The 19,859-nt window shown below is 38.9% G+C and overlaps 1 protein-coding gene across 13 annotated transcripts in view; it reads left to right on the top strand.

Moving 5' to 3' along the window:
- MAST2 (microtubule associated serine/threonine kinase 2) overlaps positions 1 to 19,859 on the top strand; it is a 388,109-nt gene that overhangs the window by 316,511 nt on the left and 51,739 nt on the right. For all 13 annotated transcript variants that reach the window (XM_073357844.1, XM_073357842.1, XM_073357843.1 and 10 more), the window contains 3 exons: positions 413 to 567; positions 10,357 to 10,432; positions 11,947 to 12,156. In XM_073357844.1, the coding sequence (XP_073213945.1) occupies positions 413 to 567; positions 10,357 to 10,432; positions 11,947 to 12,156 (441 nt within the window). The remainder of the gene's footprint in view (positions 1 to 412; positions 568 to 10,356; positions 10,433 to 11,946; positions 12,157 to 19,859) is intronic.

Genomic DNA, 19,859 nt, shown 5'->3' with positions numbered 1-19,859 from the left:
CATTACTGCATGCTAATGAAATTCTTGAGATGAGGGAGCATGAAGGGAAGGGAAAGATAAGTTGTTCAACATTCCAGGAACCTCTTTGTCCTTCCCAAAGCTGATCCCTTCCATTTCTCCCACTAACAAGTTACCTTCAAGATCAGATTGAATGGTTCGAGGAGTTGTGGGAATCTATAATCTCTTAGGCATCCCCAAAAGCTGTCCAGATCTAACAGCCTTAGAGTTCTATATACCTTTAGTGTCAAGCTAACCTAGTCATGAAAATAAAGAGAGGCACCTGTTCTGGTGAACAGCTTTTCTTTTCTGTCGGAGTATTCGGTGTTTGGCAGAATCCGTTCCTGTTCCATTCATGAGCTGTCCCCTATGCATGCGTTTAGTGTATTTCTTTTCTATATTTTTCTGTACTCAGTCATCATGCTCATCCCAGGAGAAGCTGCACCAGCTGCCCTTTCAGCCAACGGCCGATGAACTTCATTTCCTGACCAAGCATTTCAGCACTGAGAACATCACCGATGAGGAAGGACGTCATTCTCCAGCCATGCGGCCGCGATCTCGCAGTCTCAGGTGAGCTTTACATCCTACTCCTTGAATCTGAGACGTTGTTATGCATTGCCTTTCTGATATGTGTTTTCAATTGTAAGAGTAGTAATATGGAATTAGTGTTTTCTGCTGATTTTATAGTTATTTTAACCAACACCACCTCAGCCGCGCACACTCAAAAATGGATACAATTATTTTCTTGAGATTTGACATTCAGGACTTAAAGTGGATAAGTATTTTGTTTGTCTATTTGTACCATTATACTCTAAGATGATAATCCACAAGTGTCACACTTTAAATTTCCAATTTCGCTACTACTTGTGTGAATTTTGTTCCCAAGTGTTTCTCCTGTTACTGAATTTTGCTCCCTTGACTGTAGGAAACTGTTGCATTGTTGGAAAAGGTTGTCAGCACCAAGTCAACTTGAATGGATGTGAAAACTGTTAGTGTTGATGAAACAAAACACATTTAGTACCATTTCAGAAAGTCTGAAAGAGCACTTCTCTAACAGTGCTGGGAAATTTGTAGACAAGAAGTTAAAGCCATTTTTGCTATTGGTTGAGGGAACCTTGCTTAAAAATAGTAGTCAGCAATAGGGCTGTTTCCTAGTGCAGATGACATTTAGATGCAGACAAGCAGGGGCAGTTGGAATTTGACCCTTTCCTTACTGAACTCCACAACACTTTAGTGTCAGGGCAGAAGTATTAAGTAACTGCCATGCATTTATGTGTTGGGCTGGATTCATTAAAGCTAGCACAGAGATGTGTAAATTACACAGCAGGGCCCTCTGTGCCACAAAAAGCACTCGCAGAAGGACATTTTTCTGCTGCTGCGTCCCTTTGTGATTCTCACCAGAGGATGGAGGAACAGCTTGAATTATCACATAGGATCCATAGGAGCTCTGCCAGATGGAGACACTGAATCAGTGCACTCAGCCAGGGACCTGTGCTGGATCTTACGTTTTCAGAAATCAGAGTAGGCTTGAGGTGACTCTGGGCCAATAACTGTTGACCACTTAAATACATTGTAAATATTACATTATTGCAGGGTTAAGTTGATTACTGTATGTTCTAAACCACGGTGCAGGTTACATGGTAATTGTTTGGATCAACTTAAGTGTAATTACGTAGCAATCTAGAAGAGCATGTAAGTGAAGTAAGTAGTTACACGTTTAGCCATTGTCCTCTATAAATCGCCATGTGATGAGAGACTAGTTACATGATTCGTACTAAATTGTTCAAATCTTTCCAACTAGTGTAATCCCATATAATTATTATTGCTGCCTTCCTTAATATTGGCTGTTGCTAATTAATGTACTTGTAGTGTTTAATTCATTATAGATAGGAAAGCTACTGTAGGTAGCAAAAATACATTTACAAAAGTAGTTGACGTCCCTTTCTAACATAGACTTATTACTGCTGGGATAATGATGCGTGGAACATCATTGCAAATGTAAGACTGTTGTAAAAATGGAAAAGAAGGCCCTAAATTTGTGTTCTGCTGTTAACATGGTTTATTAACACATTGGGAACATAATTTCAGGAATCAAAGGATCAGGGAAGTGTGCTCTATCACATTTATGAGCCTTAAGGTTTAAACAGTGGCAGGATTATATTAATATTGTAGTGTTCCATGAACTGTAAGACCCATTGAAATACAATGTCTGTTTTCTTCAGTAACTCTCAATATGAGAGTTATCAGTTCAGTTAGGATACCAAAATTTACAATAACAGCTAAATTTAAAAAATTTTAGATTCCTGGGCCTGATGACTCATCCCTTGGCTGGCGAAGGCTAGGAGCTATGTGGAGGGAATGCTGTGCATCGCTCCTCAGTGGCCGCTCCGGCCTATCAAACAGCAGTCTATTCTAGGCCTTGTCATCTCAGAGCAAGATCCCTTCAAATTGGGTGCCCTGGATAGCAACATTTGGGACGGGGGTGGGGGGGGTGGGGGGGGATGAAAGGAGATACTTGATAAAGGATAGCCCCTTACCAAAAAAAAAAAAGGGAGGGGCGATGCAAGATTGGCATATTCATGATGATTATGCTTCTGCTTACATTCTGTTTGGTCCTTATTGACTTTTTTGCTTCTGGCGGAGCCCACACAGTTGCTCCTCAAAGCTAGCTCTTTTGGTGAGATTTTATAATGTCCAGTTTTTACTACTTGATTAGAAAACAAAAAAGCTGTTGGAGTTTGTCAAACATTAACCAGAAACTCACCTCAAACTTCTTATCTTAAGAGGCTTTTAATGGGCCCGGAGGCCTTATAGGATCACCTTTAGAAAAAGCTGATTCACACAATTTGTCAGATGCACTGTCTTAATTAATATAAAAAAGTTTATATTAATATGACTGACACATTAACATTTGAAAAAAAAACCTACAGTATGTGTATGATAACTAATTTTTAATTATGTTTTAAGGGTAAAATTTAAGCTTCATTGATATGAATGGAAGAATTAACATGTTTAGGTTTCCCGGTGCTGTGGTGTTCTTCTCTGAGAGTTGCTTCTATGCATTTCCACTTTTGGAAGCTAACGCTTCTAACATCAAGCTGTGAAACTGTATAAAAAAGCTGGATCCACAGGGTGGTGAAGGAACGCTCTCACACTAGGATGGTGTCATTAGCTCCATCCATGAGGTTGTGCACCCTCCCACCACCTCAGTTCCTTCACTGCCATCAGAGAGAGCTAAATGGAACTCTCCTGTGTCCATGATCTGGTTATCCTGTCATCATCTTATTGTTAGTTATAATTAGATAGTTGGGGCCACTTGTCTTGGATTATCCCGCAGGCTATATCCGGTTTCAAACATTGTAAGGGGTTCAGAAACTGAGCATCCTGCTCAAACACACGTTTGCCTGCAAGTGGCTCATGTAGTGTCTCAGTACACAATTTGCCATGCAGTCACTCCTTGGATGTGGAACGACAGACAAGATCGCAGGAGCACTTGGCTTCCGTCAGCATTCATCTAGACCATCCTAACACTCCTTCGGTAGTTTCAAGACCTATTTCTTTACTGAGGTCTTCTATAAAGAGAACTCAGATGCATTCTGTCACCTCATTTTGGCATGAAATCAGTCTCCCTCAGACAAATATCTTTTGGAACTGAGCTTCCCACAGTGCACCACAGACTCCATGAAAACAGACTGCTCCACCTCCATGGTTTACATTGGCATTGAAAACCCCCTCAGTGCAGTCAGTTGATACCATGAGGGAGAGACAAACTTCCTGATCTCCTTGTGACCCTGTTCCAGGGAAGAGAAAGCTTTCTGATTTGCAATGGGAGTCTAAGAAGAAAAAGAAGAGGAGGCATCGTTCCCCTTCTCCTCCAACAATGCATGCCATCATTGGAGACAACTTACCAACCTCAATGCTCCCTTTACATGCACCTCTCCTCAACTTGAGGCTAGATACCTTACCAGTGCACCTTCATCCAACATCATCCAGTTCCCCTCTCTTGACTGGGACACCTCCCTGAAAGCTTTTGGCTGTGCTTGTGCTTCTTGACTCTGTGCAGTAATATTCATCACTGGTATTGAGCCAAAACATCTTGAGCACAGGATCCCCTGGGAACAGACCACGTAAGCTTCACTGACTTGCTCCAGAGAACCTAGTCAGCTTACTTCACCAAAAGCTTCATCTGCCTGGGAAGACCTTATTCAGGGACCCCTTCTCCTGTTAAGGTGGCCTTGAATTCAGGAGTCAGTGAAGGCTTTGCTTGATGCCACCAAAACCTGCATGGCACCACCTTCGACACTGGCAATAATGTTGACATCAGTGCTTCTCCTGACACCAGAGGTACCCCTTTGGAGATGTGAGCTTTCCTGGTACCAGTCTTCTCTCCAGCATCTTCAAAGGCACCCATGTTTATATCCCTTATGAATCGTTTTATCATATTGAAAGTAACTTTGGAAGTTTATATAGATAGGGCTAAACTTTTTTGAACCCTTTTAAATTCTTGGCCTTGGTGATATTTCATGGCAGTGAGTTCCATAGGTTAATCATGCATTGTATTTGATAAAAAGGGAACATTTAAAAAAAATTTAAAATGTGTTGCCTTTCAATTTCACTGACCATCCCCTGGATCTCCTATTATGAGAAAAGGTAAAATCGGGTGTTCCTATTTGCCCTCCATACCGTTCATTATTTTACCTCTAGCATGCCTTCTGTCTAAGCAAAGCAATTTGAATCTTTCAATCTTTCTTTGTATGGAAAGTCTTCCCATACTTTTAATAATTTGTATTGCTTTTGTCTAAGCAATTTCTATTTCTGCTCTATCCTTTCTAAGATAAGTTGACCAAAATTGAACACACTTCTCCAGAAGACGATGTTCAATTGATTCATTTTATTTTTAGTATTTTTTCATCCTGTTCTTTATGTATCCTAACATTTTGTTTCCTTTCTTGACTGGTGTGCTGCATGTTGAGCAGAGATTTTCTTTGATCTGACCACAAATGCCAAGTCTTTTTCCCGAGTTGTTACAGTTAATTTAGTAGTTTTAGTAGTTCAAATGATTCCATCCAATGGACATTACCTTGTGTTTGTCAATATTTATCTGCCATTCTGCTAGCCATTCACCTTGTTTATTTAGATCGCTCTAAAGTTTTTCAGTCCTCTCCAGTCTCGACTACCTAAATAACTGTCTAATCTGTAAACTTTTCCACTTCACTGTTGTTCCCCATTTCTAGATGATTAATAAATATATTAAGAATTACTGATCCTATGGCCACACCACTGTTAACGTTTTGCCATGTTGAAAGTTGACCACTTATTCTTACTCTACTTTCTGTCTAATCTAACCATTACCTCTCCCCGTGAGACTACTTAGTTTTCATAAGTCACTTGTGACTTTGTCAAGGGCTTTTGGAAAGTTCAGATAAATTTTTGTTGACTGGTTCCCCTTTTTCCAAAATTTTGTTAACATGCTCAAATAATTCTAATATATTAAAGAGGTCTGGTTTCTGTCCTAGTACAAATCTTTTGGAGAAAACTAATTCTTGTTTCCCCAGAAATTTGTGTTAGAATCAGTTATTTTCTCTGCTAACAATCTTGACTTGTTAGAAGTAATATATTAAATCATATTGCATGTTCATAAGAAACAAATAGCAGGGCAACAAAACGTTAGTCTGAATTGTATGCCACAATCTAAAACCAGCTGCAAATAATTTTCATCCATGGACTAAAAATAATATGGGGCTTATGTAAAATAAATACAATAAACAAAAAAAAGTAACATGCCAGATTTCATATAAATAATATTATGCTTATGGCAAACTCAGAAATGGGCTTGCAAAGCATTCTGCAAAAAACTCTGCATGCACAGATTCGGGCCAGCCGTCCTGTTTGTTCCCAGAACTTTGGCAACAGGAGTATTGCTGTGAAATAGCTGTAATCTAGAAAAGTTGTTTTTTATTCTAACTTGCACTGGGGCACTCCAGGTATACCACTTTGCCTCAGAATTTCCTTACTCAGTGGTATCACAGCAATTGTCCGTTCAAACAGGAACAGAATTTACCAGCTGCATGGTTGTGATTAGGCAGCAAGTGATTCTTGAATAAATATTCACGAGTAAATCTTAAATTTCACATTTAATTTTCTGTACTTTTTTCCTTGCAATATACTCCCACATCCTCTAAAACATTACCTAGTCGTGGTCTTAGCTTAGTATTCTGTCTTCTTTCTCTGCCCTGTTTTTGTTTTTTGCAGTGTGTGTATTTGATCATCCACAACAAAGGCACAGAAACAAAGAATGATGTAGTATTAAGTTTGAAATATGACATGGCTTCCAACAGCTATACACAATAGGTCTGTCAAATGCTACTCAAGGCACTTGTATCCAGTGTCTCTGTTGTGTCTCTTTAACACTGCACATCTTGCTTTCTGTGAGTTTGAACGTGTAAGTGGTATGTGAATTCTCTAGATAATGTTCTTTCATATAATCTTGTATGTTGGTAAAATTCACAATTTAGGGGACCGATCCTGCTCCTATTGAAATATTACTTAGTTATTGACTTCACAGGAAACAGGATCAGGCCTCAAGGATTTTTATTTTATGCACATATGTCTCTGTGGATTTATAACATTCTCTTTGTTCCTGTTAAAATTCTTTTTAGTATCAATGACAAAAGATTAAGGCATATGTTTTTAATGGTTTCCTGAGCAAACTGAGTTTAGAAAGGTGGTGTTATGCATACATCCTCATTAGATCTTCTCTCTCTGAAAGGGGTGAGACAGAAAAGATCATAGGTTTGAACTCCTCTGCATTTTTCTAATAAATGCAGCTGTCAAACTGAGAGAAAAATGACATATTAGGAAATATTTCGCTTTCATTTAGTCCCTTCTGCACCACAGGTTTCTAAGGCTTCATTTATCAATAGAAGTGTCACTCCCGGGAATAGCTGCATATTTGCCATTTTTCAATTTATACAGATTCACGAATATGTATTTTGAAAGGCAGAAATCCAGATACCTGTGTTGGCGAGATGTGCCACTTAAGGTCTGTTGGAACGTAATTTCACAAAGGGGGAAGTGAAACTGAGGTAGTTTTTCATTCTGCTAGTGACCTTAAAGGGACAGATATTATTCTCCTAATGTCTGCTCTGCTGAAATGGAAAACTCACAGACAATAAACAAATCACCCCCCATTGACCCTCACAGAACACAGAGAGAAGAACCTCCTACCCTTCTATATTAAAATGTTATGCATGCACACGAAGTTTCACCACTTTGAAAGAAAATAATGCATTACCTTGTGAAGCTTGGCTTTCTAATATTGAATGTGAAATTATATTATACAGTATATTTGATTAAAGCTGCTGTATCTCAAATAGATGCCATGTCAATAAAGATATCAGAACTAACTTTATTCACGATATTAAAATTCCTTTACAATTCCCCCACGCTGGATTCAGTTAGCTGAATGGTTCTGGTTTTTCTTTTTGCTTGGTAATCTGTCTCCAAGGTGTTATAAAATAACCTGTTTTGTCTGCCTGATAGCCTTTGGTTAGTCAGTTATCTACGTAATTACTTCTGTAGTTTCCCAGACTAAAGCTCAACATAAAATGCTATAGTGCAATATATTACATCACAATCTTGCCATAGTGAATTAGACATTTAATTTGACATGTTATATTGGGAGGATTTGTTTTCAATGGTAATTTGGAAGTTGATCAGAGTTTATCGCTGCCTTTTGTGTGCTCTGTCATTCTGGATAGAGAGAGGGGAATTCATCAGCAGCTGGGCCGGAGGACGGGGGGAAGGGGTGGAGGTGTGTGGGGCAGGGAAGCTACCAGTGCACAAGAAAGTGAGAATTAAGAGGTGTTGAGGGGAGGAGTTTTCTTTTTTGGTAAAATAGAAAGCTTTTGCAGAAGGAAGATGGGGACTCACTGTGTATTTCAGAATTGTCAAGAACATAACCAAGGGGCTCTCAAGGAAAACACTGAATAATATTCAGTGACATTTTTGTCTACACAGCATGTTTTTTCTATATTTCTATCCCTCTTTTTATATTATTAAAGGCATCTTGGAGAAAAAAACAGGATTTTTGTTCTTATGGCCCTGATCCTGCAAACTCTTACATCTTGAACCTGAGAATCAACACATTTGCTTAATTGGATTTTAATGTGCTACTTGTAGCAGTGAAGGTAAGCATGCGCACAAGTGTTTTTAGGATCATGGCCAAAGACTCAACCATATTCCTGTGGCTTATGCCCCACTGAAGTCATGAAGAAAGGATGATGATTTCAAGTGGGGAACAGAATCAGGTATAGATGAAGTGTAAGAAATAAATGTCGTATTTTGACTCAAACATGTTTTGTAATGAGATGGAAGAATAAATATAGAAAATGAGACATATAGAGGAACTTAAGAACATAAGAATGGCCATACTGGGTCAGACCATTGGTTCATCTAGCCCAGTATCCTGTCTTCCAATAGTTGCCATACCAGATGCTTCAGAGAGAATTTAGGGTGATCCATTCCCTGTTGTCCAGTCCCAGCTTCTGGCAGTCGGAAATTTAGGGACATCCAGGGTATGGGGTTGCGTCCCTGACCATCTTGGCTAATAGCCATTGATGGCCCCATCCTTCATGAACTTATCTAATTCTTTTTTGCACCCAGTTATATTTTTGGGCTTTACAACATCTCCTGGTCACGAGTTGCATGGGTTGACTGTGTGTTGTGTGAAAAAGCACTTCCTTATGTTTGTTTTAACTTGCTCCTAAATTCTCTTTATATTTTTAAAAGTTCTTTCTATGGTGTTAATAGCTCTTTACATTTAAATGTAATTAAACTTCACTTTATTACAGTTCACACATTTATATATCTCAATCGGTGTATATTTCATCATTTGAAATAAAATTTCTCTAAGATATTCGGCATTCATATTAATAAGCATATTGTCTTCAGGAAGAATTTCAAAGGAAATATTCTGCTTTGGCTGATTAACTGTAGAATGTCCCAATCTGTTTTTATTTTCCTCTCTAAAATAACTGTTCTCTGGCAATTGATTTGGACTGAAGTATATTTACTCAGTAACAAGTGTCATACCTTAATAAAAGCAGGACACAATGTAATTCATGACACTTTGATGGAAGTGTCTCAAAAGTAAGAGATTGTTCTTGCTTCCTTCCATGAATTAAGAGAGTAACATTTCCTATGTTGCATTGAAAACATGCTGTTCCCAGGACAATGTTTTTGCCTTTAAATAGCTTTGCTACAGAGTAGTAGCTCTAAAAAATGCAGGGTTTCAGATATATTTGTTCCTTTCAGAGAGACACATTTCACCCATCATAAGAAACATTTAAATGATCTGTTTGAGTTGATTTAGGAGAGAAATAATTGTATCTTTTAACATAGAGAATATATATTTAACAAGATGTATACTCTTAAAATCATAAAAACAAATAACCATGTAATGTTTTATAATGGAAGTCACAGTTTATTTTGAAAATAAAAACAGTGAAACCAGAAAAATGAAGCCGTAGCATGCTGCAGGCAATCAGGTAACTGAGTGTGTAATTAATTTGTATCTGCATTACCTCATTCAGCCTTTGGCTCTTCTTAACCATGGAATGAGTCACAGCATTACACACCAACATCAGATGTGATGAAATGAGATGCAACTAATCTTTTGAATGTAACCAAGCTGTAATACAGACTTAGCTTCCGTCTGGATTTAGTGTCCTGTTTTCCAGTGTCTTCAAGAAGCTTGCTAACTTGTGAAAGTGTAATACATATTATTGTGTAATGTGTGCACTGAGTGGTGTTAATAAAAATATATAATTTGGTGTGAATAACGTTGTAACTCCTAGTGTCTTGCTTCACTTTACAGTGTCCCCTTTTAACATTACAGACTCTGGAGGGAACTGAGCTCTCCTCCTTCAGGGTCTCTGAATGTTGCCAGGGAAGGCTAAATGAAAATGTGTGGTAATGTGGGAAATATGGAGGACCACACCACTGGGAACAGTACAACAGTTAAAACTGGATTTATAAACCTATGCATAAGTTTTAAATGTCAATATATTTGATGATGTCTTCACTTTGAAAAGAATTTGTATTTTTAATTGATGTTAAACTTCTAGTGAAGACAAGGCAGTTCGTAGTTTTCGACCTACTAACTCTTGTGAAAACTACAAATTGCCTTCTCTTCAGGAGGATTTTAACCTGAGTTAAGACCATTCCTTTTTTTTGTAGGGAAGATAAGGCCATGATAGCCATATCTGATCTGAGCAGCACACTGACAACGGCTGTTTGGGGTTTTTTTTACCATCTATGTAAAGCTTATGAATTATGAATATATTTTTTTCTCTTCAGTCCTGGTCGTTCCCCGATTTCCTTTGACAGTGAAATAGTAATGATGAATCATGTGTACAAAGAAAGGTTTCCGAAGGTAAGGACCAATGTATTGAACAATTTATTCAGTAAAAGTATTAAGCAACACCATTTAGAAATCAATTCATAAGCACTTACTTAAGAGAGATCCAGTTGCTTATATATAGTTTCTAAGCAGTGTAGTTTGTTCAGACTTTGCAGACATGCTCATCCTCTGTTTTTCACTTTAATCTCACAATTGAGAAAACAGAATTTATGTTGAGGACGGCTGATGGAAAACTTTAAAAAGCATCCTGGTTCGTGATTGCTATGTATGTTTCCTATTTCCTGAATTCCTCTTCCCTTTCCCTATTTATAATAAAAAGGAATGTGCATGAAGATAGGAACTTTTTTGCTAAGAGCTCTTGCTCCCACTGCTTAATCCTGATTTAAAGTAATCACCTTTGTTTTGTTACATCGCAGTTGATTATGGTCAGGGTCCCTGTGTACTCTGCAACAATCTTGACCTAAATTATTCTTCAAGACCCTTGCATTCTGTGACACTCCAGTGCTGGAAGCTGGAAACTCTGCAGCAGTTTCAAATACATTTTAAAAATTAATTATATGTGAAAATAAATAATACAATCCTCAGTACTCCCTCTATAATTTAATTCTGTTTATTTTACAGTGATAAAAACTTTCTCATTTTTAATATGTTACAGAATTTTATATTGAAAATGCAGAATTGTATTTTGGAAACTTCACAGGATAAACCGGAGGTTTGGGCTGTTGTGTAGGTGACAATTGGGCCTTTTGGCATGTGGAAAGCAGTGGAAGGTAGTTTAGATTTTGAGATAATCACATTACTTGAATATTAAAATGATCAGCAGTGAAATAGTTTAACAATGGTTAAACTTAAATTTGCATAATCTGATTTCAAAGTTAACACCTCATTGAGATGAGTGGAGCAGTTGTTATGAGCTGTGTGGAGTCTAGGAAACTTGGGACCTTCAAGTCTCTGCTATTGCAGCTGCCCCAATGATAGATGCTGCAGCAAAGACAGGACTTACATGCACATAATGGTAAAAATAAAAACACCGGTATCTTGCCTATCCTACAGCTATCATTGGTGGATAATTTTTTAAATTGTAAACACTGTCACATTATGGGTGTCTCTGACATTTGGTGCTTTAATTGCCATTTTAATTTTTAGTCAATGATATGAAAAGTTTCTAAAACTGTGTAATAAATTTAATATTAGGATTCCCATTCTTTAAGCACAGCACAGGGATACAGAATCAGAGTTGAGGTTTTTATGGATCCTTAACACTGAATGTTCTGACTTTCAAAAACTTGGATTTTTTACTACATGATTCTAATTATGTTTAAGTTAATTTACATGTCATTACAACCAGAAAGCTTAGTTTGTAGTATTTTTTTTCTGTGAATTCTAATATAACTGAGTTTCCTTGAACAGTCATACTTTTTGGCAATGAAAAAGTACATCAGTTAGCATCCTGTCTCTTCACATTTACATGTCAGGATAGCAAAATTTGAATAAGTTTAAGTCTTCTTTTTATTCTTTGCTTTTAGGCCACAGCACAGATGGAGGAACGGCTGGCTGAGTTTATTGCTTCTAATGCTCCAGAGAAAGTGCTGCAATTAGCAGATGGGGTCCTAAGCTTCATTTATCATCAGGTTATTGAGCTGTCCAGAGACTGCCTGGATAAATCACGTGAAGGACTTATTACTTCCCGGTACTTTTATGAGCTGCAGGAGAACTTGGAGAAACTCCTACAGGATGTAAGTGTGCTCAGAAAATATATAATATGTTGCTTTGATTAAATCTTTAACAATAAATAAAACCTTGAATTTTGGGAGAGCAAGTACGTTTCAATGGGTAGGACACCAGGTGCAGAGTTAGGAGACCAGTGTTAACATTAGAGTATGCCACTGATGTACCATGTATATTTGGGCAAATCATTTGATCCCTGTACTCCAATTTTACAAAAATCAAGAAATGTACATGAATGAGTTGACGGAGACTTCTCCCTTTAGTGAAAATTGGGCTCAACCAGGTAAAAGAAATTGCTTTACTTTCATGTACTTTAAGAATCTGGATGACTTATTAATGAGGATAATACCTTGAAGGAATAAAAACATCATAGTTTATAGTGTTGCTATAAATATTTTTTTCATAAAGGATTTTCTAAAGTTGAACTTTATTCATTTGTTTTTTTAATTCTGCAGTGTATTTTGTAGCATTTAAAGTATTAACAAAAACACAGGATGATGCAAACTTTAATAAATGTTTATTGCACTTCAACTATTCAAACAAAATCGCTGTTTCCTATCAAATAAGAGAAATATTTGATAAAACTATCCCTAGAAGTTAATGTTTGTATGTCAGTGCAAATGCCTGTTTTACCTCTATGTAAGCTGGACTGGAATTTTGCTGATGCATTTTGATGGAGAGAACAAATTATAAGGATCAAAAGAATATGGCATAGCTGTCATGATGGGTTTGTCGATAGGTCTATTTGTTACCATAGTGTAGGTTTTGGCTTGGGAACAACTTACTAACTCTTGCTTCTTGGTTAGGGAGCAGTTGAGCTGGAATATTGTGGAGGTAGCGATGCCTATAGTCTCCATATCTTGGAAGATCACAGGTGCTGCTGAGTGATGTAAGGAAGGAAGAGATGAGCTAAGTTAGTTGAAATACAATTAGTTCATTCTCTGTTGGGTTTTGTATATGTTCTGTGGAGCTGTATAGATATTTCCCTTAGCAGTTTGCAGATCCCATGGTGTGAATTCTAGCAATTTGTATACCGTTGCCATTCTTTCCAGGTAATAGAACTATACATGAGAAAATGGTGATCAAGATTAAAAGGGTTTCAGAGTGGTAGCCGTGTTAGTCTGTATCAGCGGGGAAAAAAAACAACAAAAAAAAGAGGAGGACTTGTGGCACCTTAGAGACTAACAAATTTATTTGGGCATAAGCTTTCGTGGGCTAAAACCCACTTCATCGGATGCACCCATAAATTTGTTAATCTCTAAGGTGCCACAAGTACTCCTCATTTTTTCTTTTTTTTTTTTTTTCAAGATTAAAAAGCTGTGCAAAATACTAGGAACCCTTACTCATATTAGCAACCTCCTTTTGAAGACAGAGCTCCTCTTGATATGTGTTGTAATTACTTGGGAGAGAAAACTTAAGTTTGTCTTCATAAAGATCTTCCATTACAAAGAGGAGAATTCTGACAACACAAGAGTCTAAGGGGATGCCTGGTGATGGTATCTGTGAGGTTTTTTAAAATGTCACTTATTTATGTTAAAACTAACTACTATGAATATAACATTTCAGTGGTATGTTGATTTTTATAATGATCTTAAATATCGTGTTGTTTATCTTGTATTTTGCTTACACAATTTAGTCTAACTCATACTTTTTTCAGTTAATGTTCCTTCTCTTAAGGGTATGCATTAATTACTAGGAGGTGCATTGGTGGTAAAGCCCTCAGAGATAACCGTGTGACATTTGCAAGTAACAACAGTTAACCTTTTTTTTTTTTTTTCCCTGAGGATGTAGCAAAGCAGAGGAGTGTGTTAATTATTTATTGGTAAGTGAATTTGTAGCATTCAGGAAAGTGACATGAAGACTAGTTATTAAATACTGTCCAGGAATGCCATTGCCAGTGAGTTCTCCTTCCTAGAGCTATGTGGCTGGATTGTCATTAAAAGAGTTCCCAGACACCATCTGAGATGCTTGTGTGTTTGGAAGTTTAGTTCAGCACAAAAGTAGGATGTGTCTTTATGGTCCAGGGCAAGTGTCCCAAATTTCAATAGCAAATACAGGCTTTACTACAATCACAGCTAGTCTTGGTGTCATATTGTTTGCAAGCTATTGGCTCCATCACACAGAGCCCTGGATATGATCAGATGAGCACACTTCCACATGAGCTCTTTAGCCCTTCATAGAATCATAGAATATCAGGGTTGGAAGGGACCCCAGAAGGTCATCTAGTCCAACCCCCTGCTCGAAGCAGAACCAATTCCCAGTTAAATCATCCCAGCCAGGGCTTTGTCAAGCCTGACCTTAAAAACCTCTAAGGAAGGAGATTCTACCACCTCCCTAGGTAACGCATTCCAGTGTTTCACCACCCTCTTAGTGAAAAAGTTTTTCCTAATATCCAATCTAAACTTCCCCCACTGCAACTTGAAATGTGCATCTGAATGAGTGTAGAATTGGTAGACTTACAGAAACTTTTGTTGCTATATCCCTCTGTCAGGCTGCCCCTCAGGTGGTGTCAGAATGACAAGACCTGATAACCCACAGTGGAAAAAGCTGACCAGAGATTCCAGTCTGTAGGAATGGAGGGGTTGTATCTCACCAAAGAAGTTGTCCAGGAGTGATGGTCTTTAAAAGGAAATGTGAAAATTAGACTAGACTAGAAATGTGAGCAGCTCAAGCTTCCAGTGCAAGCTAAGCAACACCTCAGTGTGGGTCCAGTTAGACAATGCAACCATAGCTCTTTAGAGCAACTGACAAGGAGGCACAAGAAGCAAAGATTTCACTGAAGAGTTTCACCTACTGATGACTTCTGTAGAAAAAAATCTATCAACCACTCGCATAGCTCAAGACCTAAGCTATGAGGCAGATGAGTTAACAGGCAACAGATATACACAAGAAAATGGGAACTCAGTTTCAGTTTCAGCTATGTCTCTGGTGGGTAAATCCACAGCTAAGCTGTAAGTAAATCCACAGCTAAGTGCCGACACCACACTCAGTAGAGCAGAACTTTATAATGTCATATATATTTCCACACCTGTCCTCTTATAGGCAGGGTGTTCCAGAAGGTAGGTAAGATCCCAGGGGAAGCAAGCCTAAGGGGAAAAACAGTTTAAGAGAGTTAGCAGTTTTTTAGAGAGACATTAAGGATACAAGAGCAAACACTCCCAATGCGTAGGAAAGATAGGAAGTATTGCAAAAGACCACTGTGGCTTAACCAAGAGATCTTCAGTGATCTGAAACTCAAAAAGAGTCCTACAAAAAGTGGAAACTAGGTCAAATTACAAAGGCTGAATATAGACAAATAAACACAAGTATGTAGAGACAAAATTAGAAAGGCCAAGGCACAAAACGAGATTAAATAGCTATAGACATAAAGGGTAACAAGAAAACATTCTACAAATACATTAGAAGCAAGAGGAAGACCAAGAAAAAGTTAGGCTCATTATTCAGTGAGCGGGGCGGAAAACAATAACAGAAAATGTGGAAATGGCAGAAGTGCTAATTGACTTTTTTGTTTCAGTTTTTACCAGAAAGGTTAGTAGCAATTGGACATCTAACATAGTGAATGCCAGTGAAAATGAGGTAGGATCAGAGGCTAAAATATGGAAAGAAAAACTTAAAAATTACTTAGACAAGTTAGATGTCTTCAAGTCACCTGATGAAATACATCCTAGACTACTCAAGGAGCAGACTCAGGAGATATGAGTCATTAGTGATTATGTTTGAAAAGTCATGGAAGGCGGGAAGGATTATAGAGGACTGGAAAAGGGCAAATATAGTGCCAATCTATAAAAAGGGAAATAAGGACAACCCAGGGAATTACAGATGAGTCAGTGTAACTTCGTTACCTGGAAAGATAATGGAGCACATCATTAAGCAATCAATTTGGAGACACCTAGAAGATAATGAGATAAGTAACAGTCAATAGGGATTTGTCAAGAACCCTGGAAGCACTGGAATGCGTTACCTAGGGAGGTGGTGGAACCTCCTTCCTTTGAGGTTTTTAAGGTCAGGCTTGACAAAGCCCTGGCTGGGATGATTTCTTTGGGGATTGGTTCTGCTTTGAGCAGGGGGTTGGACGAGATGACCTCCTGAGGTCCCTTCCAACCCTGATAGTCTATGATTCTATGTCAGACCAACCTAATCACTTTCTTTGACAGAGTAACAAGCCTTGTGGATGGGGGGAAGCGATAGATGTGGTATATCTTAACTTTAGTAAGGCTTTTGATACTGTCTCATAAATATAAAGCATGACCTCCTCATAAACAAACTAAAGAAATACAGCCTAGATCAGTGGTTCTCAACCTATTTACCATTGTGGGCTGCATCAAATACTACTTGTACGGCCTTGAGGATGTCACATGGGCCACAGCTGTGTGCTGATTGGTCCGCAAGCGGCCCATAGGCTGCAGGTTGAGAACCACTGGGCTAGATGAAGCTACTATAAGGTGGGCGCATAACTGGTTGGAAAATCATTCCCAGAGACTAGTTATTAGTGGTTCACAGTCAAGCTGGAAGGGTGTATAGAGTTGGGAACAGTTCTGGGTCCAATTCTGCTCAATATCTTCATCAGTGATTTAGATAATGATATAGAGAGTACACTTATTAAGTTTACGAATGATACCAAACTGGGAGGAGTTGCAAGTACTTTGGAGGATAGGATTAAAATTCAAAATGATCTGGACAAACTGGAGAAACAGTGCAAAGTAAATAGGATGAAATTGAATAGGGACAAATGCAAAGTACACCACTTTGGAAGGAACAATCAGTTGCACACATACAAAATGGGAAATGACTGCCTAGGAAGGAGTACTGCAGAAAGGGATCTGGGGATCATAGTGGACCACAAGCTAAATATGACTCAAAAGTGTAGCACTGTTGCAAGAAAAGCGAACATAATTCTGGGATGTATAATGGGAGTTTTGTAAGCAGGACACGAGAAGAAATTCTTCAGTTCTACTCTGTGCTGATTACGCCTCAACTGGAGTATTGTGTCTAGTTCTGGATGCCACATTTCAGGAAAGATGGGGACAAATTGGAGGAGTCCAGGAAAGAGCAACAAAATTATTAAAGGTCTAGAAAGCCTGACCTATGAGGGAAGACTGAAAAAATTGGGTTAGTTTAGTCTGGAGAAGAGAAGACTGAGAAGGGACAAAAGTTTTCAAGTACATAAAAGGTTGTTACAAGGAAGAGGGAGGAAAAAAATGTTGTTCTTAACTTCTGAGGATAGGACAAGAAGTAATGGACTTAAATTGCAGGAAGGGAGGTTTAGGTTGGACATTAGGAAAAACTTCCTAACTGTCAGGGTGGTTAAGCACTCGAATAAATTGCCTAGGGAGGTTGTGGAATCTCCATCATTGGAGATTTTTAAGAGCAGGTTAGACTGGACTGATGACCTTTCAAGATCCCTTCCAGTCCTATGATTCTGTGATTACCAGGTCCTCAAGGAATTGTATCATGATGACTGCAGAGTGGCTGAGGTTCTGTTGGTATCCCAGAGCTGGTGAACTTGTCAATGGATGCATTATTTCACTTCCTAATAGCAGTGATTTCTGAATCAGGGACTTCTTATTCCTAAAGATGCATCTTGCTTCAGGTTTATGCCTTAGTTCTTGAAAGGGATAACCTCGAGAGAGGGCCTTGGCGACAAGTCGTCGTAACCAGGATGTATTCTTTCAAACAGTCAACCTCCATGAAGACATGCTACTACTACCACCACTGCCAGCACTTCCTCCTCCTCCTCCTCCTCCTCTTAATTTTACTGTGGTAGCACTAAGAGAGCCAATCATAGACCAGGACCCTATGTGAGCATACGGAAACCTTTGCTGTCTGATACATTAAACTCAAATATCAATCCTACACTTCTCTGGGCAAGAGAGACCCTGTAGTACTCAAACGGTGGACTGGATTTGGGAATTAATGCCATCGCTTATCAACTCTTTAGCAATGGTGGTATTCTGCAGCGATGTCAACAACATGCCACTCAGAGTTCAGTCAGATATCAATAGATGTCACAAGGAAGTTCATAGATTCCAAGGCCAGAAGGGACCATTGTGATCATGTACTCTGATCTGTCATATAACACAGAACACAGACCTTCCCCAAAATAATTCCTAGAGCAGATCTTTTAGAAAAATATCCAGTCTTGATTTTAAAATTGCCAGTTGATAATTGAAACCAAATATCAAACCTCTTGTATGCTCTCACTTGGCCTAGTTTAAGCTATTTAAAAGGGTATCGCTTCATTGACCATCAAAGTACTATTTCTGGTGGCATGCTGCTGGGCTAGGATATCTGGAATGCAGCATAATCTCCCAAGGAAAGTGGAGAAGCTCCATCAGTTGGATCTTTTACATCTAGATCCAACAAATACACTTGAAAATGTTCAGTGGAGACCAATCCAGCATTGTCAGGGAGAGGGATTGAGGATGTAATAGGTTCTTTCCATCTCTGTCTTCTCTGATTGAATGAGACTATTTTTTATATTTAGAGGGGTTTTTTAATGGTGAATTTAAAAGCCCTATTGTGAGTCTCTTTTCTCTTATGGAAACAAGACCTACCCTTTGCTGTAACATCTGAAAGGACATTCCTAGGGTTCCCTTCTAGCAACAGCACTGGGGAGGAAATGAAAGGCAGCCCAGTTCCTGCAGTCAGCTGGGCATGAGGATCATGATCCAGCATCCCCCACCTGCATAATTCTGAGGTAGTTTGCTAAAAAGAAGAGCAGAGAGAAAGAATGGGCAAACTCTCCTCCCCCCCAGCAAAAAAACAAAAAAACCCATCCTCATTTTGGAGAAAGGAAGCAGACACCCATGCCCCTGTCTCCACAAAGAGATAAACTGGCAGGCAGAGATCGCGTTTGGGGCAAGCACACATCCCCGCAATACCTCAGAGTTCAAGGAGCAGCAGGAAGAACTATAACTGGCTTTGCTGTCTCTAGACGCTGCCCACCTGGGCTTTGAATTCTCCCACATACAGCTTTTCTCCTCCCTAGTAGAGCAGCCCTTTGTACTGTCAAAGTTTGGGGCTGGGGGAAATGAACTGAGACTGGCCTTTTCCTCTCCCCACCTTTAAGGTCACCCTCAGATCTGGGGAGGTCGACCCTGCCCTGGGAGGAGAGAGTGGTGGTCAGTAATTGACGGTCAGGAGCTCCCCTGCCCCCTCTCCTTTAGCTTCTTCCGCAGGGTCGGGGTGGGATGGGCAAGTCGATTCTTCTTAATTTTAATTGATTTTCTTAAATTGGCTCTAGCTCACCCGTTGCCGAAAGGAGAAATGAGGAGAATAACAGGGTGAGATAAGATTGGTTCCCTCGGTGCTAGCACAATAATAAAATAATAAATAAGAATAACAATACTGCCTGGAGGTTGACTGTTTGCAAGAATGCATGCTGGTTCCGATGACTTGTCACCAAGGACCTCTTTCTTGAGGTTATCCCTTTCAAGACCTGAGGCATAAACCTGAAGCAAGATGCATCTTTAGGAGGGAAAGGACTGAAAGGGAATAGGGGGAGAGGACAAAGAGGTTAGAGAGAAGCTGAGGGAACACCAGACACCTTTCTTTCCACCTCTCTTCCTCTTGCTTTACTTTCTCTTCTCACTCCTGTGTCGTCTTTTTCATTGCTTTTTGAATGAGTATGAATCCCTTTCTTCCCTACCTTTTCTTTTACATTCTCCCTTGGTGCACCCCAAACTGTGAAAGAACACATTTAGGATATTTC

This window comes from Lepidochelys kempii, chromosome 8 (genome assembly GCF_965140265.1).
Source record: "Lepidochelys kempii isolate rLepKem1 chromosome 8, rLepKem1.hap2, whole genome shotgun sequence".
In the NCBI taxonomy this organism is placed as follows: Eukaryota; Metazoa; Chordata; order Testudines; family Cheloniidae; genus Lepidochelys; species Lepidochelys kempii.
This window is presented reverse-complemented; position numbering and strand designations above follow the sequence as displayed.